Here is an 18,361-nt window from a genome sequence, read left to right as displayed (position 1 = left end):
TTCTTGGACATTCTGGTAATGAGTACTTTCTACTTTTGGTACCTTAAGTAGGCTACATTTTGATACCAATACTTTTGGTACCTTAAGTAGGCTACATTTTGATACCAATACTTTTGTACTTTTACTCAAGTACATTTTTAATTCTGGACTTTCACCTGTAACAGAGTATATTTTCTACATGGCAGTCCATTTCCACCACTGAGGTGCACTGGAATTAGCCTGTCTACAAGCTCACAATGCTTCGCCGGCAGCTTGTGTAGATCGGCTATTTTCGGCGAGCGACACCATAGTACGACAAATTATAAATCATGAGTGACTCGTGAAAAAAGACAAACCGGCGAACAGAGTGACAAACATCACCTCACGGCCTCGTTAAAAAGCTGAACCTGAGGCACATAGGAATAATAATGTCAGGGTCATAATAACGCATCAGCCAGAGATCACAGACTTTGCATTCGATTCATTTCGTGTTTTTGCCAAGTCATCGGAGAGACGCGCCCGCCGCCCGGACACAGTGCGCTCCTCTCCACATGTTTCCACTTTCCAGTCGGACCAGTCCGTCAGCGCAGCGGGACACAGAGGAGATGGAATGTTGTGAAGTCATCAATGTTACTGTGAAAACTCTCACAGAGCGAGAGGACTTCGTCATTAAAGGAGATTGCACCATCAGACAGGTTGTATCCATGTTATAGCTTCCTGACATACAGGCTCATTGTACTGTAGGCTATATTATTAGGTACTTTTTTCATCCCCGAGGGGAAATTAACGCGTTACAACAGCTCTCATAGAGACATCAATAAAAACACATTATAATACCAAAAAAAAAACACATCAAAAATAGGCATCTAAGCATAGTCAACCTACAATATTATTATTACAGACAACGTTTAGCAATTTGCCTCCCCCACCCCCCAACATTAGCCAATTTATGTTATTGCATTCTTGGTACCTTTTGCATTGTCAGCTGCAAAAGGTACCCTGTTTAGCATGGTGAGTTAATTATCTGCATGCATATTAGGCTACTGCCTATACTAGTCTAAACTTAGTGCTGTATCATCCACTGCCCCACATAGCCAACAAAAGCAACTGTCTGTGCGCAAATGCCTGGTGTTGTTGTTGATGTAATTTCCAAACAATAACCCCTTCCCCCTCTATTTCCCTGTCTATCTGGGCGTGTTCCGCTTATGACAAACTCATGAAGTTGAAAGAAATTGTGTCAGAGCGGTTCGGGACCACTGAAGCGCAGTTTGTGCTGATTCACTCTGGCCGGACCCTCACTGAATCAGAACTGCTGACTCTATATAAAGGACAGGATGGCTCAGTCAGCCTTCACATGGTCCTCAGGTACACACACACACACACACACACACACACACACACACACACACACACACACACACACACACACACACACACACACACACACCGAGCATACTGTACATCGCATACATCAGCACAACATGCACAGTAAACTGCTATCGTCACCATAATATTCCACTGATAACCTCACCATGGCTAATGTCTATTTGACCTACTCTCTCAGGTCTTTCAATCTGTCTGTCCCGTCCACCCATGGCCCTGCTTCAGAAACGGTCCAATCAGCAGAGATCACACCTGTCCTTAATCTCAGCCCTGATGACTTGAGCCCACCACCCACCTCTCCTCTCTGCCTGGGTAAGAGATGGAAGAGGACATTCTTGTCTCCCTACTTTCTTCCTTTCTCTGCCACCGTCTATCTCCGTTCACAGTAAAAATGTTTAGTGTTCATTTTAACCAAATGGACCCTTAAGGTTCAGTTACATTTAAATTAACACAGGGTTTTGCTCTGTACAATCCCGGCCCACTTCCCTCCCATTCTCTCTATCCCCACTGCCTCCTCCGTGTCACTGGGTCATCCTGTTCATATCTAGGCATTGTGGTGTTGACTGCTGATGTTCTCTTTCCATCCTCCTACAGTGGAGGGCATGGGACAAGGAGCGACTCTCACAGTCTGTGGTTGCTTCCCAGCGCTCCAGGGAGAGATGGAGAGGCAGCTGCTGGCTGACCCAGAGATGATGTGTAGTCTGCTGGGCAGCCCCTTGGTGCAGAGTACACTGTCCACTGCCAACCCCCAGCTCACCAGGCAGCTCATACTAACCAATCCCCAGATGCTGCAATTCCTACAGACAAACCCTGATGTAGCCGATGAGCTCAACAACAACCCAGATGTCATTACAGAGGTATATGTTGGTTTGGGTTGAGACTGAGTTTAACTGGGACTGGAAGGTGTGCGCGAGACAAGCTGTTTTGTATTTGTGCATGTGGTGTGGGGGTAATATGTGCAGCCCAGGGGGAAATAGGTGGGAATGTAAATTTTTGTGTGTGTGTTTTTGTGTGTGGGAAGCCCTGTAAATAACTGCACTTAAATTGTTTGTATGCAAATGGTTATTTGGTATGTGTGCCAGGGGTGGAAGCCCTGTAATATTACTTTATTAAGACAAAGTAATATTACATTAGTTACATATAACAATAATTATTTGACTCTAATTTATACATATGCTAAAGACAAAAGCACGTTAGTGTGTAGATTATGATTTCAAAATGAGCAAAAATAAGTTTTATTTAATTATTCAAGATAAATTAGCTAAATTATGTTGTATTTTTCCACTGTAGTAAAAATGTGTCAAATTCTGACCTCAATACCTAAGTATGTATCTAACTGTGACATTTGTGAAGTACATTTGTATCTTGTAAGGACATGGTAGAAGTTATATGCATGTCGCCTAAGCAGAGGTGGACAAAGTACTCAACCCCAGTACTTGAGTAAGAGTACATCAAAAGTACATGCTTTGAAAAATACTTAAAGTACAAGTAAAAGTAAAAGTAGAAGTACATTTCTTAATTTTTATATCAATGAATTGCTGTAATGTTTTCACAATGAATGTATAGGACTTTGTAACTCTTGTTTCAGAGAAGTACTGTAACTCTCTGAAACCAACTGCACTGCATGCACGGATGTGCTTGCTTGTAGAACCACTAGGTTATACAAAGCCTGCAGAAACACCTATAAAAACATAGAAATGACTGAGGAACCCGAACTAAATACTTTTACTCCTATACACCGCACCAATGCAACTAGTCGCAACTCCTTGCAACAAAACCGTTTTAAGGTCAACCGCACCAATGCAACTGCCATTGGGGATAATTGTTGCAAGTAGTTGCAAGTAGTTGCATGTTGCAAGGAGTTGCATGGCGAATCATTGGTGTGGATGTGGAGTGGGCTTAAAAGTACTCATACTTTACAGCCTTCCTAGAAAGTACTTGAGTAGATGTCAAATGTTTGTCTTGGAAATGTACTCAAGTATGAAAAAAATCTAATACTCAAGTAAAATACAGATCCTCAGAATCTGTACTCAAGTACAGTACTCAAATACATTTACGCCGTTACTGTCCACCACTGTGCCTAAGTGACCTCTCTTCTCTCTCCATCTGTGTCCTTGCATCCCTCTGTCGATAAATCATCCTGTTCCTCAGATTCTAGAGTTAGCCCAGAACCCTGACATGATACAGGAGTTATTGCTTAGCCAGGATATGGCACTGTGCAACCTTCAGACAGCACTAAGCAATCCAGAGTTGACCTCTGGTGACAATCACCTGCAGAAGACTGATACTAAAGCACAGGAACACAGCCTCAACCCATCTCAGGTACAAAAAAAAACAAATATGCAAAGAAATAGAGAGGTGTTTTCCTATACTTATGTGCATTTTCCACTTCCATGCCCAATAACATTGATTTCCTGTACTGCCGTACTGTTTTCAAACTGCTAATAAAGTAGTCAATCAATCAATCTCACATTCTTTACATACATGCAGAGATGCGCACAAATACATAAAGTATCTTATCACTGTACATTGCCCGTCAGCGAGGGGGAGGAGTAGGATGGAGACGCTATGTCCTCCCGGTGGGGGCTCCTCACTGGCTGGTGAGCCAGTAGGATAATACAGCAGTGGCAAAACACAGAAATGTGTGGGCAAGATTAATTGGTATAATGACCAAATTTGGAGAAAATTTGAGTTTTAAAAAAACATACTCATTTTTTTCTTATAAGAAAAAGAAATGACATCCAGCAAAATGGTAATTACAAATTACTCACAAAAAAAATTAAGCATTTTAAACATTTAATTGAAATACTGCCCTTCTCTGCATACATGTTGTAGCAGTTTTCCTCTTTCACATTTTCACATTCACATTTGCTTGGGGTGCCAGCCGGCTTTTTAACCGACAAATTGTTTAGAGTGAATACCAACCACAAGGATACATATTATCTCAGTCATGCAACCTGCATGTACAACATGGACCCTTAACTTACACACCAACACCGTCACAAAGAGGAAAAGACCACATTCAACACTTCATTTCAACACAATTCACATTAAAGAAAATAACACGCAGTGCAGTCCTTGTTCAAACTCAAAAGTACCTTGTAGGATTTTATTCTCAGTTCAGTTCCACCTCCACGCACAAAAATACCCACAGTTAGCACAGTTAATCCAAAAGATCCAAAAATAAATGCTGCTTAGCAAACAGTTTCAAGCTCAAAATAAACAAAAATAACGCCCTTCCAAACTCCTCCCGACCTCCGCGCTCCGCCTGTTAATAGGCTCCAACGAACACTTTAGCTCCAGCAGCAACCAGGCTCCCCTTTACCTTTGGTACCGTGGCGTGGAATCCTGGATTAATGGCCGGTCCCGATCCGCCGTTGTTTTCGCCTCGCCGACGTCCACTTTGTTTGTTTGTCTCGGTTCCAACGGAATCCAACGGTCCTCCCGACGCGGACTGTACTCGCGTCGCTCGGACGCTAAAACTCTTTTTAGCTTAAAACAACACAAACCCGAAAGGACGCAGCCTCTTCAGTTGTGAGCCAGACGCTAACACAAACAAACACAGACAGTGACGGAGACAGCGGGGTGATTTCCTGGTGTGCACTTCAAAGGGAGCGGGGTGGAGAGCGTGCGGAGAGAGAAGGGAGGTGATAGGCTGGCCGGTTTTGTGAATGGGGAGTGGAACTAGTGAATGAACGTGACGTGAAAATAAACTCAGGGGGCGGACCGCCACATTCCCCCCCCCTTAGAAAAACTGCACGTATGCAGGGAAATGTCCTAGGTTCATCTCTTCTTTAGAGATCTCTTCTTTTTAACCCCACTCTCTGGTACAGGGCTGGAGAAACCCAAGAACTCTTCCTCGTCACTCTCCTCATTGAAGATATCCAACACACGCTGGCGTTCCAGTTTGTCCAACTCCTGTGCTGATGGGTAACAAGGTTTAAGTCTTGAGACGTGGACTACCTTCCGATCCTCACCCGTCTCCTCCAGTACCACGTCAACGTTAACCGGCCCCACCTGAGAGATCACTCTATATGGTCCTAGCCATTTGGGTGCCAACTTTGCCGTGAATGATTTCTCTGCTTTGGAGTACGGATGAGAGCGTAGCCAAATTCTGTCATTGTCCTTCACAAGCAGGTCCCGTCGCTTCTTATCATAATTCCGTTTCTGCCGGATGCGACCTTTCTGTATACAGAATACAGAAGATCTACAAATCCATCATGGAGGAGGGGGAGCTCACTATGAATGACTCCATCAAGTTCACCATCCTGGAGGATAAAGTCTACAGAGTCGTGCAGCTCCCCCATAAAACGGTCTATCAGGTATACATACCGGGCTGTTTCCGACAACCTCTACTGCAGATGTTCCATGATGATTCCATCTCAGGTCATTTGGGAAGGTACAAGACCTACAAGCGGATGCATACATTGGTATACTGGCCGGGATTGAGTTTGGATGTGAAAACCTATGTGCAGAACTGTGAGACTTGTCAGAAGTACAAACCTGAAAGTCGCAAGGTAGCAGGGAAACTGCAGCAGACGGTGGTTGAGAGTCCGTGGGAGATGATTGGAGTGGATTTCATGGGCCCGTTTCCGCGGAGTACTAGAGGCTATGTCTACCTCGTAGTTTTTGTGGACTACTTCACTCGTTGGGTGGAGCTATACCCACTGAGAAAGGCCACAGCGGAAACAGTCTCCAAAGTCCTCACAGAGGAAATCCTCACAAGGTGGGGGGTCCCCCATTATATCCTTTCTGACCAGGGGTCCCAGTTTGTCTCTGCAGTCTTCAAGGAAACCTGTGCCAAATGGAACCTGCGGCAGAAGATGACAACAGCATATCATCCCCAGACCAATCTCACAGAAAGAGTTAACCGCACCCTTAAACCAATGATTGCATCCTATGTCAAAAACAACCATAAACAGTGGGACAAGCATCTTCCTGACTTCCGTTTTGCCTTGAATTCGGCAGTTCATGAAACCACTGGGGTCACCCCAGCTGAATTGAACCTGGGCAGGACCCTCAGAAGCCCTCTGGATGTGATGCTGCAACCCTGGACTCCTTCTCCAGACAGTCCGGCCTACAAGAATGTGACCGAACTGAAAGAGCTCCAGGTCTTTGTACAGGAACACATACAGAAAGGTCGCATCCGGCAGAAACGGAATTATGATAAGAAGCGACGGGACCTGCTTGTGAAGGACAATGACAGAATTTGGCTACGCTCTCATCCGTACTCCAAAGCAGAGAAATCATTCACGGCAAAGTTGGCACCCAAATGGCTAGGACCATATGGAGTGATCTCTCAGGTGGGGCCGGTTAACGTTGACGTGGACTACCTTCCGATCCTCACCCGTCTCCTCCAGTACCACGTCAACGTTAACCGGCCCCACCTGAGAGATCACTCTATATGGTCCTAGCCATTTGGGTGCCAACTTTGCCGTGAATGATTTCTCTGCTTTGGAGTACGGATGAGAGCGTAGCCAAATTCTGTCATTGTCCTTCACAAGCAGGTCCCGTCGCTTCTTATCATAATTCCGTTTCTGCCGGATGCGACCTTTCTGTATGTGTTCCTGTACAAAGACCTGGAGCTCTTTCAGTTCGGTCACATTCTTGTAGGCCGGACTGTCTGGAGAAGGAGTCCAGGGTTGCAGCATCACATCCAGAGGGCTTCTGAGGGTCCTGCCCAGGTTCAATTCAGCTGGGGTGACCCCAGTGGTTTCATGAACTGCCGAATTCAAGGCAAAACGGAAGTCAGGAAGATGCTTGTCCCACTGTTTATGGTTGTTTTTGACATAGGATGCAATCATTGGTTTAAGGGTGCGGTTAACTCTTTCTGTGAGATTGGTCTGGGGATGATATGCTGTTGTCATCTTCTGCCGCAGGTTCCATTTGGCACAGGTTTCCTTGAAGACTGCAGAGACAAACTGGGACCCCTGGTCAGAAAGGATATAATGGGGGACCCCCCACCTTGTGAGGATTTCCTCTGTGAGGACTTTGGAGACTGTTTCCGCTGTGGCCTTTCTCAGTGGGTATAGCTCCACCCAACGAGTGAAGTAGTCCACAAAAACTACGAGGTAGACATAGCCTCTAGTACTCCGCGGAAACGGGCCCATGAAATCCACTCCAATCATCTCCCACGGACTCTCAACCACCGTCTGCTGCAGTTTCCCTGCTACCTTGCGACTTTCAGGTTTGTACTTCTGACAAGTCTCACAGTTCTGCACATAGGTTTTCACATCCAAACTCAATCCCGGCCAGTATACCAATGTATGCATCCGCTTGTAGGTCTTGTACCTTCCCAAATGACCTGAGATGGAATCATCATGGAACATCTGCAGTAGAGGTTGTCGGAAACAGCCCGGTATGTATACCTGATAGACCGTTTTATGGGGGAGCTGCACGACTCTGTAGACTTTATCCTCCAGGATGGTGAACTTGATGGAGTCATTCATAGTGAGCTCCCCCTCCTCCATGATGGATTTGTAGATCTTCTGTATCTCCGGGTCCCCTTGTTGAGCTTTCCAGATCTCCTCATCAGATATGGGAAGTTCCTTGCGAGGTTCTCCCTTCACTGACATCATGGTGGCAAACTCTGTTGGCTCATCAGAAGAGGTGTCACTGGGTGCTCTGGACAAGGCATCGGGTACCGTATTATACTTCCCCTTCCGATACTCCACGGTAAAGGTGAACTCCTGTAGGCGAAGAACCCACCGAGTGAGGCGTGTACTGGGCTTCTGTGACTTGAACATCCAGACCAAAGAAGAGTGATCGGTCACTACTGTAAAGGATCTACATTCCAGATAGTACCGCCATTTCTCCAATGCCCATACCACAGCCAAGCACTCTTTTTCCGTGGCAGAGTAATTCCTTTCAGCCTTATTCAGGCTTCTGCTCCCATAAGCCAAGACCTCTTCAGAACCTAATCCAGTTTGTTGGACCAGCACAGCCCCGAGGCCGACATCACTGGCATCCGTATACACCACAAAGGGCAGATTGAAGTTGGGATGTCCCAGGATGGGTGGGGAAACCAGGTGGTTCTTCAGGGTGTCAAAGGAACGTTGGCATTCAGGGGTCCACCGGAATTTGACTCCTTTCCGTTTAAGGTTGTTTAAGGGATCCGCAACCTCAGAAAAGTTCTGCACAAAACGGTGGTACCAACCGGACATACCAAGAAACCGTTGTACGGCCTTCAGGTTTGTTGGCACAGGGAAGTCCTCCACAGCCTTCACCTTCTCAGAGTCCACTTGGATTCCAGCTGCTGAGACCATGTGGCCCAAGAAACGCAGAGATGTTTGGAAGAACTTGCTTTTCTTCATGTTCACCGTGAGGTTGGCAGATCTTAATTTATCCAGAACAGCCTGGATGTCCGAGAAATGCTGTTCCCATGAAGCAGAGTAAATGATGATGTCGTCTAAATAGACGAAACAAATGCTTCCCCTGAGTTTTCCCAAGGTCATCTCCATTAGTCGTTGGAATGTAGCTGGAGCGTTCTTGAGTCCAAATGGCATGACTTTGAATTGGAAGAGTCCCAGGGGAGAGGCAAAAGCGGTCTTGTCAATACTCTCCTGGTCCATCCTGCATTGCCAGTAGCCATTATTCAAGTCGATGCTTGAAAAGATCGCTGATCCGGCTAGGGAGTCCAGGATTTCTTGAATTGTGGGTAATGGATAAGCATCTGTGTAGGTTACGGCATTGAGTTTGATGTAGTTGACACAGAACCTTGGTTTTCTGTCCTTCCTAGGGATGAGGACTACTGGGGAAGACCATGCTGAGGACGAGGGCTCAATGATATCCATCTCCAACATTTCCTCAATTAGCTCCTTCATCACCTGGAGTTTTGCTGGGGATAGCCGATAGGGTCTCTGCTTTATTGGCACACCTTGTGTGACAAGGATTTTGTGTGTGAGCACACCAGTACAACCCAAGCGAGAAGTACACACATCAGCGTTCTCCTGTAGCTGATCAAAGAGACAGCTCTTTCCTACGGCATCCATCTGGGCTCCCTCAATGGCCTTTTTTAAGAGCTCTGCATCCAGAATAGCCTCAGTAGATGTAGCTGAACCTCGAGGGTTGATGGCAGAGAAGAAGCAGAGTTGGCCCTTCCATCCCCACTCCGCAGGAGCGTCTGTGTCTTTCTCAAAGCAGTACTTCTTACTGTCCGTGTGGGAAGTGAACCAGTACTGGTTTGTCCTTATCTCAAGCTGCAAGCCGATGATGCACATGAAATCCAAACCCAAGACAATAGGGCAAGCTAGGGCTTCTGAGGACAACACCACCACAGGTAAGGTGCAAGTATGACCCTGTAAGGTGAGTGCCAACTGCTGCCACCCTAAAGGCCATCTCCCTCCCCCATCTGCCAAGTATAGGGGATTTCCTGACCAAGGAATCAGATTTGCATGTTCAGGCTTGACAGCATGCCACATTTCCTCATTTAGAAGAGTGTAAGATGAGCCAGTGTCGATCATAGCTTTCCCCTTCTCCCGACCGATGGTCAGCGTCACAAACAACTGTTGTGGATAAGGCCTGGGAGACAAGAAAGGAGAAGTTGATGATGGGAGAAGTTGGGACGGAGGTAGGTGGGACATGGTACTCAAAGTAGGATTGTTTGATGGTTGCTGGTTGTAATTAGCAGATTTGTTCTTGCTTTTGTACTGGGGACAGGAATAAGGTGCATGGGAGCCCTTACACCGCCAACAGTACGTTGATTTGGCTGCTGCCGGGTTTGAATCTGATGCTCCTTGGTTCGAAGGCGGTTGCTGAGCTGTCTGTCTAGGCGCGACAACAGACTGGGCCTGGTTGGGAGCAGTAGTGTACCTTTGCTGTTGTAGTTGTTTTCCCCAATCCTTTTCCAGCTGCTGTCCCAGCCTAACCAGCTCATCGACAGAGTTCACCCGGCTGCTCCTCAACTGACAAGCCAACTGAGGGCGGATGTTTTTTAGTAGGAGCTGTATCACCTTAGCCTCTGTGATGTCTGTCTTCCAGCGGCGACAAAGTGAACGGTATCTGTAAGCAAAATCCCTTATGCTCTCATTCTCTCCTTGAATCTGTGTCCGTATTCTCTCCTCCAGTTCATCCATATAGTCTTCCGACAGGAAGGCAAAAAGGAACTTTTCCTCAAATTCCTTCCAGGTATGCGTCTCCAGCCTCATGACATCCCATCTGGGGTGCCATTTTCTGTAGCAGTTTTCCTCTTTCACATTTTCACATTCACATTTGCTTGGGGTGCCAGCCGGCTTTTTAACCGACAAATTGTTTAGAGTGAATACCAACCACAAGGATACATATTATCTCAGTCATGCAACCTGCATGTACAACATGGACCCTTAACTTACACACCAACACCGTCACAAAGAGGAAAAGACCACATTCAACACTTCATTTCAACACAATTCACATTAAAGAAAATAACACGCAGTGCAGTCCTTGTTCAAACTCAAAAGTACCTTGTAGGATTTTATTCTCAGTTCAGTTCCACCTCCACGCACAAAAATACCCACAGTTAGCACAGTTAATCCAAAAGATCCAAAAATAAATGCTGCTTAGCAAACAGTTTCAAGCTCAAAATAAACAAAAATAACGCCCTTCCAAACTCCTCCCGACCTCCGCGCTCCGCCTGTTAATAGGCTCCAACGAACACTTTAGCTCCAGCAGCAACCAGGCTCCCCTTTACCTTTGGTACCGTGGCGTGGAATCCTGGATTAATGGCCGGTCCCGATCCGCCGTTGTTTTCGCCTCGCCGACGTCCACTTTGTTTGTTTGTCTCGGTTCCAACGGAATCCAACGGTCCTCCCGACGCGGACTGTACTCGCGTCGCTCGGACGCTAAAACTCTTTTTAGCTTAAAACAACACAAACCCGAAAGGACGCAGCCTCTTCAGTTGTGAGCCAGACGCTAACACAAACAAACACAGACAGTGACGGAGACAGCGGGGTGATTTCCTGGTGTGCACTTCAAAGGGAGCGGGGTGGAGAGCGTGTGGAGAGAGAAGGGAGGTGATAGGCTGGCCGGTTTTGTGAATGGGGAGTGGAACTAGTGAATGAACGTGACGTGAAAATAAACTCAGGGGGCGGACCGCCACAATGTATACATATGCATTTCGGCTACATTGAAAATGAAGGCCTGCCCCTCAACTGTACTCCTGTACTGTACTGAGTTGAGATAAAGGTTATGATGATGAGGACATAGACTTGCAAGAGGCTGACCATCACTCAAATGCATGTACACTTTATCACTCACTCTCACACACACACACACACACACACACACACACACACACACACACACACACACACACACACACACACACACGGTTAATTTCATGATGGCGTTCATGAGCTCCATTACCAGTTAAGTCAAGGTGAACCTACCATATAGACATGGTGTATATTTAGCTTGTCCTTCATGCTCTCTTTCCTTGATTCAGATGGGAAGAAACCTACTTACGACTTCCTCATCGGGGGGATCCCAGCCAATCAGGAAAAGAGAGCAGGCCCCCCCCCTCTCCAGCCACGGTACAGTTCCTCCTACAGACTTGACTGCCACGCCCACTACTACTGGTACCACCACGCAGAGTGCTGTCACTGGAGGTACACACTACACACACTCACAAACTCTCACCATTGTACACTTGAAAATCTTGAAAGCGTTCGCGGCCCACCCCATCTAACCGCTTAACGAGCCGAACGGCTGCCCTTGTTAAGTGGTCCGATGGGTGGGCCACATGCATTTTCAGAGCATGTGTATACTTCATGATCAATCAATTGATTGTGTTCAGGTCTGGATCAATGGAACTAACGTAGTATACTTTGAGTTCCTATTTATCGGTATCACAATGAAAAAATACCATGTCATTTATTTTACATTACTTTTTAAAAATGTGAATGTTATGTTATCATTCAAATCTTGGTGTTTATTATGTGGGGGCCCACTTGCAATATCCTCTCTGTCCACCCAGTGGACTCTGTCCACCAGTGGACCCGGCCCACCGGTTGGGAATCGCTGTTGTACAGTATTCTTTCTTTCTTTCTTTTTCCTTTATTTATTCAGGGAAGCCCATTGAGAGCAAGCGCTCTCCTTTTCAAGGGTGCCCTGATTACAGCATGAAAACAAGTACAGTTATAAAATACAATACATATAATGAAAAACAATAACAAACAGTTGAACCACATTAAAACAGATGCAGTCACTACTGTATGTAATGTGTCCTCAATAAGCACCCTAAATGTCTCTATGGAGACCAGTCCAACCAGTTTCAGAGAGTCCTGAAGTTTGTCCCATTTCTGTGCAGCACAATAAATGAAAGCAGTCTTTCCTTGTTCACTGTTCATTAGTGGTGTAAAGTAACTAAGTACATTTACTTAAGTACTGTACTTAAGTACATTTGAGGTACTTTTACTTTACTGGAGTATTTCCAATTGTCTATACTTTTACTTTTACTCCACTACAATTATTTGAAAACTTTAGTTACTAGTTACTTTGCAGATATAAATTATTACATTATAAAACATACAATAACCACTTTAGCCCTATTTTATACCTAGGCTATTTGAAAATAGCCGATGTACAAGCTCACAAGCTTGTAGATCTGCTATTTTCTAACGTTTTAGTACTTTTACTTTTGGTTCTTTAAGTACATTTTGATACCAATACTTTTGTAAGTTTACTCAAGTACATTTTGAATTCCGGACTTTTACTTGTAACAGAGTACTTCTACATTGCAGTACTGATACTTTTACTCAAGCAAAACATTTGAGTACTTTTTCCACCACTGCTGTGCTGTTCATACGTGAACTGGTATAGCTAATGTGTGTCTGTGAACGTGTTGAATATCCAGTAACCTTTGGTTCTAAAAGCGAGGATAGATACCAAAGGAAGCTTACCACTCAAGGCCTTATAATAAATAAATAAAATACAATGTTGCTCTCTACGAACTGCGAGAGATGGCCAAACCACTTTATATTGAATACCATGCAATGTTCCTCTTCTTTATTCACACTCACTTTACCTGTGTTTCTCTGTGTGCACCCACTCGTCTCGTCCATGCATATGTGAATATCTCTGTGTGGGGGATCCATGGCTGCCCTCTACACCAGGCATGCAGTCCCTGTTAGAGCAAATCACAGCCAGTCCCGGTCTGACGGAGAGCCTGCTGTCTGGGCCCTATGTGGTCAGCCTACTGGAGAGTCTCAGTCAGAACCCTGATGTAGCCGCACAGGTACACACACGCACGCACACACGCACACACGCACAAAGCATTTTGAAAGTGAAAGTAGTTAAGTGTGTCTGTGGGTTTTTATAAATATTGAACCAACGAAAAGTATTAACATGAGCTTGTGATTAAATAATAACTACATTGGATCCATTAGATCAGAACACAGGTTATTCTTTTTAAAGTTTCCACAAAAGTAATGCCTATTTGGACATATAAGGTTTCCACACGACAGCGACAATATGGTAAAGTACGTGTTTCTGCTGTTCCAGATGTTGCTCAGCCATCCACTGTTCTCAGGGAATCCTCAGCTGCAGCAGGAGATGAGACAGCAGCTTCCTCAGTTCCTGAAACAGGTGAGTGCACTCTCTCCACTGTCTCATCACTGGAATTATTAGGAATTTGGACTGGCTTTGGACTTGTGTAAACATACAGTATATTATGGTTCAGCAATGCTCAATATCTAAATAGATGTTCTCCCACATACGTCCTGAAGCTGCGCTCCCACTAGAGGAGAGTCTGGGATATTATTTGGTCAGACCCGTAGCCGCATTCCATTGGAAACCCTCGATCTGGAGCTGGGGGTCCACAATCACACCCTCGATCCGCAGCCAGGGTGTTCACTTCACTTCACAGTGTTTCTTGTTGATGTGTTTTTACTCTAAGTCTCTGTGATTGGTTAATGTAGATGCAGAGTCCAGAGCTGCTGTCAGCCATGTTAAACCCCAGGGCCATGCAGGCTCTGCTACAGATCCAACAGGGGCTACAGACTCTGGCTTCAGAAGCACCTGCCCTCATACCTGGGTCAGTAAGCATAAAAAGACACTCATATATAGTACCTTTAGACACTAGTGGTGCAACAATTAAACTAATCAATTTAATATATCATGATAATAATAATATCAATTTTAATACAATAATCAATTCTGGGGGCCAAATTGAATTTGAATTTATTTTCCCCTTTTTTCACCTTGCCATTAAAAACAATTGTGAAATTAGACGATCTGCAAGCTCACAATGTGTTGCGATACAACGCATTGTACATACATAGACTATTTTTGTGCAACACCAGGATTACGTGGTTACAGGGCTTTAAAAAAACACTCTCCTCAATTAATTGCTAAAGTAATTGATAGAATAATCGCTAAGAAAATAATTGGTAGTTGCAGCCCTAGTCGATACAACACTTTCTTGAAGTATACAGTATTTCTCTTGGTTGAATGTTACAGTAGGTTTGTACTAAATATATATTGTGCCACTTTTCACAAATCCCAATTGGTTTAGACTTGTTTTTTTGTTGCAGGACTGGCCTGGGAAGCTTTGGGACAAATGTCACCCCTGCCGCTGAGCTGCCGCCTGAAATTGGCCTGGATAGCCAATCAGGAAATAGCTCTGCATCGGCCACAGCAACAGAACAGCAACAGCAGTTTGTACAACAGATGTTACAGGCATTGGCTAACACCAAGCAGGTACCTAAACCAGAGATTCTCAATCTGTGGGCCGGGGCCCACTGGTGGACCCTGAGGATATTGCAAGTGCACACTATTATTGATAAATAAAAATCCAGAAAATGTTGAGAACCACTGAACTAAAGTGAAATAATCAGTTATGCATACTACATGTTGTTTAGCTTAATATTATATGCACACATTTTGTCTCTTTATAGTACTAGCTTCTTTTCTCTCTAGATTTTAATGAAAAGTAAGCCTTTTTGCAATGTTTCCGATAACACTTAAGACCTGTAGCATAATTTAGTTTTCAGAGAGCCCAAGATGTACAGTAGTTCAATAGGAAAAGATCTGAGGAAAAGAGTGCTAATAGGAACAACAGTAACCTTGACCATGTCTTCGAATATGTATATGAAAGTGCTGCTAGTTGAAAGAGAGGTGTCTGGCAGATAGAGTTTTTAAGAACCGTAAATTAAACCGTAGATTATAAATCTTGGAATGCAAGATGCCTAACATATCATTTCTGAAAGTCCAGAACAGAGGGAGGTTGGCACAAATCTAAAGCACTAGTTCTCAAAGTGCGGTCAGGGGACCCCCTGGGGGTTCTAGGGGGTCACCAGATAAATTATAGATAGTTAGGAACCAAAGGGACCCTTACAGGTCTGTAACTCAGAGCGTGTCCAAATGTTACCAAATCGTGCCTCACAGGTCCATTTGGTTACATTTGGACATTCTCTGAGTTATGGGGTCCATTGCCTAATGCGTACCAAACTGGTGGTCCATAAATTAAATGATAACCACTTTTTCTAAGGTTTCAATATAGTGCCCCTATACATGTTGACTAATATACCCTAGAATTAACTCAGCATCTCATCTCCTGCCAGGTCCAGTGATGAAATTTAATCCCTTGAGAAGCTGAAAGAACATGACCTGGCGCACAGCCATACATGCAGGCCCTCATCAGCGCTGGAGGAGACCTCACCGCTGCAATGGAACATGCATACGTATCCAAGTTCACACACACACACACACACACACACACACACACACACACACACACACACACACACACACACACACACACACACACACACACACACACACACACACACACACAGCTGATCAATGCTGATACATGACCATGTACTCAAATAGCCGAAATACACACTTAAACCATGCTGTCCAAGTGTTCATGCCTGTACGCTTGCATATTTGCTATATTTGTGAGAACATTCCTTGATTTTGAGTCTACTGATTATCCTCGGACACTAATTTTCACACATGGTCAAAAACACTAAATTCCTTTATTTCTTACCGTAATGTTTATCCTGAACTTCTCTCACCCCCTTAACCATATCCCTCTTTAAAGTGAACACCAACACCCTATTCTCATGCTCAAGGAGAGTAGGTGGACAGCTGTGGTGGGAGGCATTATGTTTTCTGGCTGTCCTTAAAATGCAGTTTAAGGACAGCTCAGTGTTTTTATCCTTAAACATAAAAATGTTAGTACATTTATGGACGAAAGAGATTTTACTATTAGGAACTACTATAGGTGTCTCACATTATAGCAGTATTTTAACCACATGAACCCTAGCATTCTGGGCATGTCATAACAGGTGAACATTAGGCGAAAATAGCAGATCTAAGAAGCTCACAATGCATCGCACCGTATTGTATGTACATCTGCTATTTTTGTTGAATAGATTTGGCTTAGACTTGAGACAAAAAAGGAGGGGCCCAAGTACAGACCCCTGTGGACACCAGTCAATAGGGTTTAAGTGGATAGGACATAGGAGAGAAGAAAGATTATGTCAAAAAGGCAATCCAGGTCCAGGCACTCGAGGTGGATTATGTACAGTAGGTAAAAGGTCTGAAGAAGGCGCAAGCTGACACGCGTGTTTTTTAATGTCTGTCCCAAATATAATAAAGGCTTTTTACCTACAAAATCCACCTTGACTGCCTGGACCTGGATTTCTTATGCCTTTTTGACATCATTTCTCCTGAACATTATTCCTTTCCATGAGCACCGGTGGTCTGAGGGATACCAGTAGCGCTCCTGTAACTTTTTTTTGTTCTGAATATGAGGGTTTAAGTGGATATTGGCTTTAAGTTGTTTGCATTCCTCAAACTGAAGGCTTCTTCAGGATGAAATGTTTCTTTCATGGTTGTGTTCATAGACCATATTCACACAGCAGTCATTTTGTTCCTGCTGTATATCATACTTTAATTAGGGTTGGCAGTTTCAGTTCTTGACTTAAGAAAATACTTTCAGGGTCCTCTACCTTTGTGTTGTGGAGTTGGAATAATATACTACCTAGATTAACATGCTACCGCTGATGTTCAAATGGATAAAAAGAAAAAAAGATTCCACTCTACCTAGATTAATATGCTACCGCTGGTGTTAAAATGGATTAAGAATAAAAACTGTTGATTCCAGAAATGTGACCAGCAACCTTTGCCTTAATCTTCATTTTTGTGTGTATCATATGTCAATTGTTTTCCAAAATTGGCGGGGTGAAGAGTAAATTGCCGCTGACGGGTGGAAACCTTGCATGTCCAAAACCGTTACTTTTTTTAAATAATAATAATTATAAACAATAATAAAAAATCACTACTTTTGTGCGACACTCTTGTATGATGAAGTAGGGCATTCATTTACGGGGGAAAAAACATACTTTGGCATAAATAGGATCTCTTTTGTACTATACCACCATGAGCACTAGAGGGCAGCGACACCCTGGTGGCCTCTATGTTAAACCAGGTTCATAATCACAGGTTCCCATGGAAGGATTTACAGTATACATAGACCAGGCAAACAACACTGAAGGACAAAACCATATGAAATGTACCTTTCTTTTATTTTAAAGCGCAACAAATCAATTGAATATATTTAAATACATATTTAAAAGTTAAGTAATTTGTTTCAGACATGAGGAAACAGAAAAGTACAGTTTGTCACAGGTTTTGGTTTGGTTTATTTGAAAACACATTGTCAGCGGTAAATCGATAGTCTGGGCCTTATTTCTACCACTGACCATGGTGTTCCTTCAGTCTAGTTGAGGTTGTGCACTTCCACTGTGATAACCCTCATCTTTTTCCCTACGAAGATTTTTGTTGTTGTCATATTTATTTTTTACTTTATTGTATACCAATAATAGAAAAACGATGTTTCTGAAGAAAAGACTCATTTGATCTTGTTATGAAGCACCAATACTGGAGAACTGTGTGAACTTGTGTGCGTTTTTTGTGCATATGAGCCTGTGCTTGTGTCATCTTGTTGTCACACTATTTGTGTGTGTGTGTGTGTGTGTGTGTGTGTGTGTGTGTGTGTGTGTGTGTGTGTGTG

At 44.1% G+C, this 18,361-nt stretch overlaps 1 protein-coding gene across 1 annotated transcript; it reads left to right on the top strand.

Moving 5' to 3' along the window:
- Positions 1-359: 359 nt before the first annotated feature.
- On the top strand, positions 360-17,380 carry LOC311043642 (ubiquilin-1-like). Its single transcript, XM_084054951.1, has 11 exons — positions 360-674; positions 1,202-1,344; positions 1,544-1,674; positions 1,957-2,219; positions 3,514-3,684; positions 11,783-11,945; positions 13,452-13,573; positions 13,840-13,923; positions 14,256-14,371; positions 14,871-15,036; positions 15,900-17,380. The coding sequence occupies exons 1-11, from the start codon at positions 531-533 to the stop codon at positions 15,906-15,908; spliced, it is 1,512 nt and encodes a 503-aa protein (XP_083911077.1). The 5' UTR covers positions 360-530; the 3' UTR covers positions 15,909-17,380.
- Positions 17,381-18,361: the final 981 nt, after the last annotated feature.

Source organism: Gymnoscopelus microlampas, assembly GCF_963454915.1.
Source record: "Gymnoscopelus microlampas genome assembly, chromosome: 4".
Lineage (NCBI taxonomy): Eukaryota > Metazoa > Chordata > Actinopteri > Myctophiformes > Myctophidae > Gymnoscopelus > Gymnoscopelus microlampas.
The sequence above is the reverse complement of the archived record's forward strand: the minus strand, read 5'-3'. Positions and strand labels throughout refer to the sequence as shown.